The sequence below is a fragment of the Erpetoichthys calabaricus genome, chromosome 2 (assembly GCF_900747795.2).
Source record: "Erpetoichthys calabaricus chromosome 2, fErpCal1.3, whole genome shotgun sequence".
Taxonomy (NCBI): domain Eukaryota; kingdom Metazoa; phylum Chordata; class Cladistia; order Polypteriformes; family Polypteridae; genus Erpetoichthys; species Erpetoichthys calabaricus.
Window position 1 is genome coordinate 100,079,612 of NC_041395.2, and position 12,947 is coordinate 100,092,558.

At 38.1% G+C, this 12,947-nt stretch overlaps 1 protein-coding gene across 1 annotated transcript in view; it reads right to left on the reverse strand.

The window, feature by feature from the left end:
• The window catches only part of LOC114645314 (otoancorin-like), a 158,201-nt gene that overhangs the window by 60,462 nt on the left and 84,792 nt on the right, over nt 1-12,947 (reverse strand). The window contains exons 12-14 of the mRNA XM_051923129.1: nt 12,377-12,432; nt 8,739-8,844; nt 7,450-7,568 (exon numbers count right to left, since the gene is read on the reverse strand). Of these exons, the coding sequence (XP_051779089.1) occupies nt 7,450-7,568; nt 8,739-8,844; nt 12,377-12,432 (281 nt within the window). The remainder of the gene's footprint in view (nt 1-7,449; nt 7,569-8,738; nt 8,845-12,376; nt 12,433-12,947) is intronic.

The following is a 12,947-nucleotide window of genomic DNA, read 5'->3' on the forward strand; positions in this document are numbered from 1 at the left end:
TGTCAGTTACAGCAGGTGCTGGGACTTCTGGTTGCCTTGCCATAGCAACAGCATAGCAACCGTAAGCAAAAAATTGCCAAAGTGGCACTGTCCCTCGTAACATTTCTAAAGAACCAAATAACAAAGCTGAAACAGAAAATGAATTAAATAAATGGATTATACATAATAAAAAGAAAACACTTCAAGGGACAAAAATTACTCTTCAGCAAATGGAGCAAAGCAGATGAACTAGGAAAACACACTGGACATGAAGTTATTATGATCCTCCCTTCCCTGTTGAAGAAACTGTTTTTTCCTGTTTCCTAGAACCTAATTGAAAGGCAGGATTTTGCCTTAAACAGAATACATACAGTAAGCAATATAACCCTTGTAATTAACCTGACAGCATGTCTGTCGTTTATGGAGGAAAACAGGCCAACTCCTTACAGAGAGAATGCCAACCTGAAGTCAGGAGCCAAGAGTTGGGATGAAACAGCATTTCTGATAACCAGTCATGTGCTAATATAAGAGTATGCTGGGTGATTACATTGGATTTACTGTTACACTCGGATGAAACACTTGCGGGGTTATATTAGTAATCAAACTGTAGCCAAAATGTAACTGTTAAGTATTTCCAGAAAATAACAATTACTTCAGAAATAATAACAATAATAATCTAAAGTGCCCCAGTGTGAGTTTGTGATGTTGTGTGGGCCTTGCGATAGATTAAGACCCCATGCTTTGATTTTGGCTGTTGTCGCTGGGATAGGCACTGGCTGTCAGGGACCGTGAATAAGATGAAGTGAATCCGAGAATTATATGATATTTTATGTAATAACAATAACAGTCTCAAATGGCTCAGTATGAACGCGTGAGTGTCTGTGTGTTTATGTATGTTGAGTGATGTGGTGTCAAGTCTAAGGTTGGTTCTCATCTTGTACCCTATGTTGCTATCATAGACACTTTGTCCCAGTTTCCCTGAACTAGACGAACATGATTTATAATTGGATATTAATAATAGAAATAATGTGTAAGGAGATCATACTGCAGTACTAAATTATGCCAATATAGACATCTTCTGAAAACATAAAAAATGATCAGGTTGATACTTGGTATACCACTGTATGTAGATTAGAGATTTAAACAAGTACAGCTGAAAAATAAGTGAAACAAATGCAGATCAATACAAAAATCAGTGCCCTTTCTATGTGTGTGCGACTAGAAACTGCTGCTGAGGCATTTTTAAAGTACTTAACCTCTGGGTGATATGCAAAATTGTTTCTTTAGTATAGTTGAAAATGTACCTTATCTATAATAATAAAATGCTGAAATTTCAGTCTTTACGATTATATGAAAGATTTAAAAAGCCTATATTAATGGCTTGCTTTGCCATCATTACTGGAGTGAGTTTCTTTGTATAAACATATTGTATATTGTACAATTTCCTTTGAGATCCTGAAGTGAAGATGGACATTACGTTATGGAAATTGAAAAAGATTTATACCTACTGCCGAGAGTTCAAATACTATTATGTTTAGCATTGTGCCAGTTTAAACAGACGTTAGCCAGATGTTCTACAGTATTTTTGGAGAAAAGAGTTTTCAGATAGATAGATAAATAGATAGATAGAACTCTATTTGTCAGGGGGAAATTAGTTTTTTTTATATATAAATAGATATACAAATAAATAAATATATACACACACACTATAGTATGAACACAAACCAGAATAACTAAAAGGAAGCTTTTGACTTAGCAGTCAGAATCCTTGTGAGGCATTATTGCTGTTGGTATGAAGAAGGCCCAGTTGGTGTTTCTTGACCCACTTCTGCTGTATAATGCATTGGTTGAAAATCCTAAGTTGTAGTGTGTCAGAGAGAGGATGTGCAGCATTATTCGTAATGATACTCAGTTTAGTTTTCATTCTGTCCTTCACAACTACCTTCATGGGGTCCAGAGTGTGTCCCATAACTAAGCCTGCCCTTTCAATTAGCGTGTTGATTCAGTGGGCTTCTCCTTGAAGTGATGTTACCAGCTCAGCGCACCACAGCACAAAAAATTGCACTGGCAATTAGAGGGTTGTAGAAGATATGAAGGATGTCACTTCCCACATTAAAGGAACACAGTCTCCTAAGAAAAAAAGAGCCTGCTCTGCCCTTTCTTAATTAGTTCCTTTGTGTCACAAAACCAGTCTAACTTGTCACTGATGTGGACCCCCAGGTACTTGTAGGAGTGCACCAACTTGACATCCACTCCCTGAATAGTGACCAAACAAAGAGGCCACTGTACTTGTATGTGCCATGACCCTCTATAAGAGCAGATAATTTGTTTATCTTATTTGACAACAAACATTGCCCATTACAATGGATGGTAGAGCAGCTCTTAAAATCTTTTTGTTTTGCTTTTACTTTCACACCGGCATGTCACTCTCTCCATCTTCACACAAACAATCCCTGCAGTAAAGTGAAACTGAGCAACTTAAGCACTCACAATTAAAAAACAAGTTGTTTGCATTTACTTATTTGTCTGTTGCTTTTATCCAAGCCGACTTACAACATTTATGATACAATTGGATATGTTTCTTTTGGTTTTCCAATTGGAGCACAGCCAGGTCAAGTGACTTGCTTATGGTCATACAGTGCCGGTAGCAGGATTTGAACCCACAGCCTCACGGTTTGAAGTCCAAACCTTATACAGCCTGCTTTTATTTTCCAGGTGTTGCAAACATAAGGCAGTCTTCAGGTCCACTTTGCGATTTCATCCAATTTGGCAGCTTGTTTGAAGTGCAGTCAAGATGAGCAGGCATTTGGATTGGTGCATATTGCAGTTTGTCAATAAATAACAGGTTATTGAAAATGGAGGTAATCAGATCCTTAGAAAAAGTTTAGGTTTAGGTTTAGGTTTATTTGTAATATATAGGTTAACACAGGGTCAACATACAATGAAATGTGTATGACGAGAAAAACAAGTCACTCAGCCTAGATCCAATAAAGTTTAAAAAAAAGATTACAAGTTAAAAATAGACAAGCCATATAAAATAAAATGTGTATGTTTTAAAAGAAGTTATAAGTTATAAAGTGCAGATGCATGTTCCAGTCAGTATTCAGAGTGTGTGCAGGTACAGTGTGTGTGTGAGTAGTGCAATGTAGATGTAGTGCAATGTAGATGTAATGTAAGTGTATGTAAGTGTTCAGGTGTTGCTGTTGAGGAGTCGAATGGCCTGGTGGTAAAAACTGTTCTTAAGTCTTGTAGTCCGAGCAGCCAGACTCCTGTATCGTCTGCCAGATGGTAACAAGGAGAACAGCTGGCGTGCTGGATGGCTGTGGTCCTTTATGATGCTGCTTGTCTTACGCAAGCACCGATGGAGGTAAATGTCTTCAATGGCAGGAAGACTCTTGCCCGTGATGTGCTCTGCTGCCTTCACCACTCTCTGTAGTGATTTCCGGCTGCTGGCAGAGCAGCTCCCATACCAGACGGTAATGCAGCCCGTCAGCAGACTCTCAACCACACTCCTGTAAAAGTTTGAGGTGATATTGGCATTCATGCCAAACTTCCTCAGCCTCCTCAGGAAATAGAGCCGCTGGCGAGCTTTCTTGACCACAGTGTCTATGTGAAGGGTCCACGAGAGATCCTTGGTGATGTTTACTCCGAGGAACTTGAAGCTGTTAACCCTTTCAACTTCTGTGCCGCTGATGTAGATGGCCTGGTGTTCTCTGCCTTGTTGTTTTCGATAGTCCACAATCATCTCCTTGGTTTTGCTGACGTTAAGAGACAAGTTGTTATCAAGGCACCAATTACTCAATGCCAGCACCTCCTCTCTGTAGGCCGTCTCATCGTTGTCAGTGATAAGGCCTATGATGGTTGTGTCGTCTGCAAACTTGATGATGGTGTTTGTGCCGTGTTTTGCAACACAGTCATGGGTGAACAAGGAATACAAGAGGGGGCTAAGCACACAGCCCTGTGGCACTCCTGTGTTTAAAATGAGTGATGAGGATGTGTGTTTGCCGACTCTCACCACCTGGGGCCTGTTTGTGAGGAAAGAGAAAATCCATCTGCAGATGGTCGTCCCCAACCCAAGGTCGTCAAGCTTCAAGACGAGTTTTGAGGGGATGATGGTGTTGAATGCCGAGCTGTAATCTATGAACAGCATTCTTACATATGTATTTCCTCTTTCCAGGTGGGTGAGGGCAGTGTTTATTGTTAGCGCAACGGCATCCGCTGTAGATCTGTTTGCTCTGTAAGCAAATTGGAGAGGATCCAGCGTGTCAGGGATGGAGGAGCAGATGTGACCTTTGACTAGTTGCTCGAAACACTTCATAATGACCGATGTCAGTGCAACCGGGCGATAGTCATTCAGACAGGAGACCACCGGTTTCTTTGGGACAGGAATGATGGTGGATGCCTTGAAGGAAGTGGGGACCACTGACTGCCTCAGGGAGAGATTGAAAGTATGAACAACTCTACAAAAGTGGAGTAGTAGAGAGTATCTGGTGAAGTGCATCAGCTAGTAAGTGCTTCACTGGCAAATTTATTTCTTTTTTTTTCTTTGTTTTTGCTTATCCCCAGGAAGATGCATTTAATCATGGGAGCGAATCTATTCCACCTTAGGCTGCTTAGTTAATCTGTTGCTTTGTTCTATTGCTATGAGGCAGGCAGGAAATAGAAGTTCACACAAACTCCCTTAGAAGTAACACCAAGTAGGACAATTTGTAGAAAACAATGCTACTCATATAATCTGAATTGTGACACAAAGCTAACCTCTCATCTATTTAACAATGTAAAATAAAATAAAAGCTAGGCCAGCCAGAAATGGTATTTTTGTACTTGAATTATATTTGATGTGATGCAGTAAATGCATTTATATTTTCAAAAATGAGTCGAACTTATCTTTAATTAGATTTTGTGCAGACCAAGTTAACAGTAGCCTCAGGTTTCTCTCAAAATGCTGGCGGTGAACACAACAAAGTAAAGAGGTGAGATATCAGAAGCAGTAATGAATGAAATGAAAATTCCCATGTTACATTAAAATGGATTCTGTGGTATAAGGATTTTGGAGTGATTGCCTGCTCCAATCTTTACTGTAGGTTGAACATTTTTTTTCAGAAGTATAATTTGCTTTCATCGCTGATCCAAGTGGTTTACTAGCTGTTTGCCAAGACCATGTTGGTAACCTGGCATTCAGTTATTACGTTCACGAATGGTCATTACCTTTAGACTACACATTTATAATGTGGGCAGATTGTTCTGTTGGTATCCGGCATGTCTCTAATTTGAACAACAGAACTGTAGATAGAAATGTCACTTACGCAAAAGGTAAGCATTATATGGTAATCGTACATTTACTAAAGTGTGTATTTCAGAACTCTTCTATGTGAAAATTATCTGAGTTATGAACCTGATTTTAATAAACAAAGTGACATAAAGTTTACTTTAACAATATAACACAATATAAAAATAATATATACCACTTTAACAATATAAAATAAATAGAAGTAGACTATAGCTCTTACACAGAAGAAAGTGAGTTTCTCACTTCATATCTTTATGCACCAAAGCTAAAAGAAAATTTCAGAATTTTAATTGTATCTGGCCCCTTATCAAGATTAAATAGGATATGATTTATAGCCGATTGTGCTCCCTCTATTGCTGGTTAGAGACCTAGTGTGCAAATAAAAACATGGCCTTTGTGAACAATTGGTATGATTTTTGGAAAGGGCATGGATTTTCAAGACAGATGGTCTTTATCTTAACTGGGGGGTATCTTTTTTTATCCCAAAATATGGTAGCAAAACTGCCTGGGTGATGGATCATCATACCATCCAAGCCGCCGTAACTCCAGTTTCTCAAGTCCTTACACTGGCTCCCAGTTAAGTTTAGGGTTGATTTCAAGATACTCCTTTTAACACATAAAGCCTTAAATGGCCAAGACCCTATTTACTTATCTGAACTTATCACTACTTACAGTACTTGCACATTGAGATCTCAAGAGGCCAGCCCACTTAAGATTCTATGAATTAATAAAATAACAGTAGGAGGTTGAGCTTTTAGTTACAGGACCCCAAAGCTGTGGAATGATCTGTTTGCTAATATAAGATATTTCCTTGCAATCTCAGCTTTTATTTCTAGGCTGAAGATTCACTGTGTTTGTTTAGAATACCCTTACTAGAGCTGCTGATTAGCTGTACATGCTGCATTTCTGTTTGTTAGTCATTTGCGCTGAAATATATGCAATGCAATATTTATAAACCATTACTAACCCTCCTCTATTCATGTGTCTCTTCTTTGCATCTGCATTTGGCACCTGGTGCCACTGCTCTACTACTAAGCCGCTTTCCTATGTACAGGGGGTCCTCGGGTTACAACGTCTCAACATACAGTATTTCGAGTTTACAACGCTCACTCCCATAAAAACTTAAAAAAAATTGAGACGTGAATGTTTCGGCTTACGCCATTAACATTGTACTTACAGACTAAGTGGCCAAACTAGTTTGGTTGAGCACAAAGGAAGAATACGCAGTAATGCAGTGTATGAGTGAGGGAGTTGGCAAACTAGTTTGGTTGTGCGCGGCACAAGTGATCTGTTTGTGTTGCTCTGTTTGGCGACTTTTTGGCCCTTATATTGGCTCCTTAACGAAAGTCAGAGTCTTCAGATGACAGTGCTTCGAAGAAGAGGAAAGCCATCACGATGGAAGTGAAATTAGATATTGTAAAGCGATCAGAAGGAATAAAGGTAAGGAATTTTTTTACACTCATTTTTTGTCATTTTTTCTGTTACTACAGTACAGTGTACAGTCCAGTATATTTATGTCATTTTCCTTTTTCTGTGGCTTAGTTGTGTTTTTATGTTCCAGATTATGATTTTGCAAATGTGTTAGAATAGGTAAGTGACATAGGTTAGGGTGTGTTTCGACTTATGTCAAAATTCAGGTTACATCACTGTTGTAGGAATGGAAATGTTTCATAACCCGACGACTCCCTGTATAGAAAAGTCATCTCAGATATGGTAGCATTGAAATTTTAAGAAGGTAAGAAACTCTCATCAGACAGAACTGCCCACCACAGACTCTACTATAGAATGCCCAGGAGGGTGCAGGCGGTCAGTTGGCCGAGCTCTCCAGGACTGTGACTGTGTGTGTCTTTGACTTTCCCTTTTACAATTTTAATCTCCATTGTCAACTGGCCATAGTTCATAAATTAATTAATGGCCAGATATTGTTGGTTTCGATTTATGTTAATCAGTTTCTACTTTGTTTTCTGTTTGTTTTAACAAATCTGTATTTTTATATGTACTAATTCTGCTTTTATAGTGTAAGCTATATTTAGATTTTACCCAAGAATTTGTTCACAGCATTATTTGCCTGCACTCAGAAACTGTGTACTGAAAAGAATGCTGCCTGTACAATATTATGAAATTTCATTAAAATTTTATAGGAAGAAAACTCCAAGCTGTTTATCAATGAAGTCACTCACCTTAACATTAGTATAAAATTGGGTGGAATCTGCTTAATGCTTTCCTGTGTCATGTTGACAAAGGCACTGGAATTGGTCAGATTTATAGCCTTGAAATAACAGTTGCTGGCACATCGGACCTAAAAACAAATATACAAATAAAGTAAAGAGACCCACATTAAATGTGATCATTCTTTGAATAAATCTCCATTATTATACTGCACACAGTGGTAAGAGTGTCTCTGTGCTAAGCAGCTCAGAGTCAGAATGAGGCCTGCAAAAACATGAAGAAAATGCTAAGACTGACTGAGTCAAACTTCTCTGATTCCCACTTCTTTACTGTTCAAATGCTTGGTGCCCCTAATAATCTCAGAGCATTTTTAACAAAGAGCAATCCAATAAAATCGCACAATTATCAGTACACACTGGGAAAAAACCAAGCTCATAATGAGATGAATTCTGTTTTAAAAAAAATGAGAAATAGGGAAAAAAACCCGATAGGGTTAAGAAAAAATGGCGCATAAATCATCAGGGCTTCCTTTTAATTAAAAATAGATGTGTTTGAGAAAAAAAATAGGGGGAGAATTCCAACACACAGAGGCTGAAACTAAAAGGAGGTCAATGAGGTCCCTTAAAAGGCAGACAGACTTCTTGTAAGTTTATACTCAGAAATTAGTTTTAATGGGTACCGTGGAGGTTTGCATTGAGAGCTTTGTACTGCATGTTAAAAGCACAGCATTGAAGGTTTCAGATTTTTCTGTTTACAATATATTGATTTTTAGAATTGAATGGATGACTGAAACTCAAAATAACAAAACAAAAACAGATGTTTAAATGGAGACCATTATTAGCCATTTAGACACAAAAGATAAACATGGGCAGTAATGCAATACAAATGATAATATGCCCATATGCCTACATGAGAGGACTAAACTCTTTTGAGCATCCGTGCTACTCATAGTAAGAAACAGTTAAATGGAGATCTAGATTATACTACCCTACTCTAGACAGGATTGCTTTAAAAAAGGAATGATAATCAATGGAGCCTAGTCAGCCATGTTGTGAGGTTTGGATCAAAGAGAATAGGATGGCACCTGGGATGTTACTCCCAGGAGGAGTGTTGGAGGGTGGTTAGGTGCACAAAAATATACATCATACAGCTACACAAATGTGTTTGAAAAATGGGTTGAGTTGGACATCACAGAAAAGGTTTTTGGATCAGAATTTCATGTCACTGGTCTCTTAATAAAGTATCTATCTATCTAAATCATAACTTGCACTCTTTTTCCCCAAACATTTAACATGCTGACCTGATCCCGGGTGATGTTCTCATTGGCGGCCAGAGTGCGCAGAGTGTCCAAAGATAAGTTCCTTATTTGGTCACATGTGAAGCCTTTTACTGCACCCCTAAGTTTCCTATCAAATAATAAACATGCAAAGAAGAAAATTACATATGACATCAAGAGAGTGAGGTCTTTACATTTATTTCTTGAGACACTGCAACAATGACTATTTTCACTTACAGTATAGATAATACAACAATAGGGGCTTGGAGCTTTGCAGAACACTCAGGCATTAGGTTGGATCTCATCTTGAACATGTGAGGTAGGCACACGTTCAATATTCCAAATTGATGACTATAGGAGGATACTGTAGCATTCAAAGAACATTTACCAAAACATCAAAAGGAACATGAAAAGTGTACTGAGAAGCAAGCTGAGTAGGATGACATAACATAACAGCAAGACAAGCAGATAATGTAGTGTAGTGGCTAAGGCACTAAGCTTTAAGCCCTTGAGGATGCCATTTTCAAGACCTGCCTGTCACTTGCTGTTTGAACCTATGCAAGTCACATCACGTGCTTATGCTCCAAACTGTACAAAATATGTTTGTACTACAGTACATCTTGATCTTGTAAGACCTTGTGTTAAAGATGTTAACTAAAGGCACAGTAAAAATAATTCCATTTGTCCTAGACAAAAAACTCCCTTTCTCTGACAACAACATGGAACATAATCTGTACACAGACATACTGCCAAACAGTAAAAATAAAGTGCAAACTAATACACCAGTGCAATACCTGGAACTGTAAATATAATACAGTATACCCAGTGTACATTTAATTTATGATGTTCATAAGGAAATATTCTCCTTATGTCATATGTGCCTGTTATAACCATCTAGAGTGAAAGAAGGCATGATGGGAAAATATATAAAGAGAGCACCCCACAGTGAAATGAGACAGTGGCTAACACATTGTGGAGAGCAGGAGCAGCATTAGTCATGATGCTTTCTAATTTTTCAATTATCCTCTTTAATGCCACTGCCTTCAGGGAGTTCAGGGTTAGATGTGTGATATACAGTACCTGTTCAGTGTATTCAGGAGTATACTGGCTTTCTTCCCACATATGGCACATTTTCAAGGTCAGATTTAAGTTCACATTTATTGTCACGTGTACATATTACATAGTGCACAAAGTATAATGAAATTCTTACATACATGTCTCAATGAAACAGTACAACAATTGTTGAATTATTTGTTTTCATAATGGACAGTTGTGTAATGCCTACAAAGGTGGAGATAAGATGTCCCTGAATTTACTGGTTTAAGGGCCAATGGTCCTATACCATTTACCAGAAAGAAGCGTTGAGAAAAGTGACTGTGTATGATGGTTGAGGTCTTTAATCATAGTTTTTGATTTTCTAAATAACAATGTGTAATATATATTCTGAACAGAAGGATAATTTAACTAATTAAGGAATTATTTCATCCAACGATAATTTAAGGGGATGTGTGTATAATTCAGCCCTAAGATGTTATAGTGATCTGTGGTAGGTTGATACCTGCTAGAATAAGATTTTGTCATAAGCAACCATGATATTCAGTAAGCGGGTTTAAGAATATCATGTTATGTCATTACGCAACGATCAACCAAAACATTAAAACCAGGGACAAGTGAAGTGAATAAGATTGATAACAATGCCACCTGTCAAGGGGTGGGATATGTTAGCAGGAAAAAATAACAAGCATAAGCATCTGCATGACTTTGACAAGGGCCAAGTTGTGATGGCTAGATGACTGGGTCAGAGCATCTCCGAAATAGCAGTTCTTTGGGGTTTTCCTGGCATGCAGCAGTTAGTATAACCAAATGTGCTCCAAAGAAAGGACAACTGGTGTCCCAGCAACAGAATCTCAAGGCACTCTAGGCTCATTCATGTGCCTGGGGAATGAACGATAGCCTAAATGGTCCAATACCACAAAATTGCTACTGTAGCACAAATTGCTGAAAAGCTTAACGGTGGCCATGAGAGAGAGATTTCAGAACAAACAGTGCATTGCAACTTGTTGCATATGGGGCTGTGTAGCCACAGACTGGTCAGAGTGCCCATGCGGACTCCTATCCACCTCTGAAAGCATCTGCAAGGGGCACATGAACATCAGAACTGGACCGTGAACAAATGGAAAAAGAAGGCCTGGTCTGATAAATCACATTTTCTTTTAGAACATGTGGACGGCCAGATGCATACGAGTTGCTGGGGAAGAGATGGCAGCAGGATGCACTGTGGGAAGAAGGCAAGCCAACAGTGCCATGTAATGCCCTTGGCAATATTCTGCTAGGAAAACTTGGGTCCTGGCATCATGTGGATGTTACTTTGACATGTACCACCAACCTAAATTGGATTGTTGCAGACCACATACTCACATGATAACAGCATTCCCTATTGACGATGGCCTCTTTCACCAGAATAAACTACAAAAATTGTTCAGGAATAGATTGAAGAGCTCAAGGTGTTGACTTGGTCTCCAAATTCCCATTGTGCTGAAAAAGCAAGTTCTATCCATGGAGACCCCACCTCACAACTTACAGACTTTAAGGGATCTGCTGCTAACATCTTAGTGCCAGACACCACAGGTCACCTTCAGAGGCCTTAAGGAGTCCATACCTTGACAAGTCAGAGTGGTTTTGGTGGCACGAGGGGGACCTAAACAATATTAGGCAGGTGGTTTTAATGTTGTAGCTGATCGGTGTATAGTATAATATAATGTAGAGTGGCATGCTGGCAGAGTAGTTAATATTTTATGTTTAGATAACATTTCCTACTCTAAATCTCTATTTTTCCTCAATTTTGATTGTATGTTGTTCTGATGTTTTCCCTCATTTATCAAGTTTTATCTTGTGTTTTTAATTTTAATGTTACAAATTAAGACTTTCACAGCTGTTTTGTAAAGTAATCTACTTGTAAACAACTAGAGTTATCTTATATAATACGCTACGTTTGTTTGTCCAGGATTTTAAATCACCTGTAGCTCGCAAAACTGTTTGACTTATTGACTTGAAATTTTTTTTACATATATACTATGTGACATTTACTATCAGCTTTCAGGGTGATGATTGACCTCCAGGCTTATTCCTGTTTTTATTTTTATTTTATTTTATTGTAGAATCAACTCTCAGCAGTGGCCAGCAGGGCAGCCGTGCAGCGCATGCATACGGGTGCTCTGTTCTCATCCCTACCACCTTCGCCATCACTTCCCCTACCTTTTCATATCTTAAATCATTCTTGAGGCAAATTGAAGACTTAAGTGCCAGCTTAAGTGAAAAATTAAGGAAAACGTACTAAGTAATTGCAACAAAAACACTGACTTAATCAATTTTAATGTGAAAAGATGCCAACAAAAGAAGAGAAGAAGTGGGCCACTAGGGTGGAAAAAATCATCCTCTGAGTAAACGAATGCTATACATACAGAGAAAGAGTATGAAAACTAGGAGTGCTCAAGTCAAGTGTATTCGGCGCCACTACTGGTGAATTATATTGCATTATTCTCAGGAAATATACATAAAGAAGTTGTATTTAAACCTTTGGGCTCTGTTATTCTCATTTTGTACACAGTAAGTACACTTTGTAAGGTAAATCTGAAGCTGTGAGTATAGTTCTAGATACGTACTTGAAGTCATCAGAGGAGCTCATATTGTTAGCAAGTTTTTTTATGATGACCAATGCCTGCAAAAAAAAAAAACCAAACAATTATTTAATTAAAAAAATGTAGTGGAACATGAATTTTATTATTGATAATATAGCTGATGTGGCCTGGCTATTTCAAAATCTCTTCAGCTGATCTCATATTTGTTTTTAGTAGCACTTTACATTAAACGTCTCTTTATTAAAGTGCACTTCATTCTTAATTACCAGTGTAACTAAACATTATTAATATGTAATTTTTTATTACATACCTTATTCTGTAAATAAGTACGCAATGAACTAAGGAATAAGAATGAAAGCTGTAGTTACCAATGTGTACACTGTAAGTACACAGTAATGGACTCCGTTACATTAGTAATTAAGGAGTAAGTAAACCGTAATAAGAGACCACTTAAAGCAAGGGTGACCAACGTCGGTCCTGGAAGGTCACAGTGGCTGCAGGTTTTTATTTCAACCCAGTTGCTTAACAAGAAAACAATCCTTTCCAATAATAGATCTTATTTATTATCTTGCCTTGTTAGTGTTTTAACTCTACA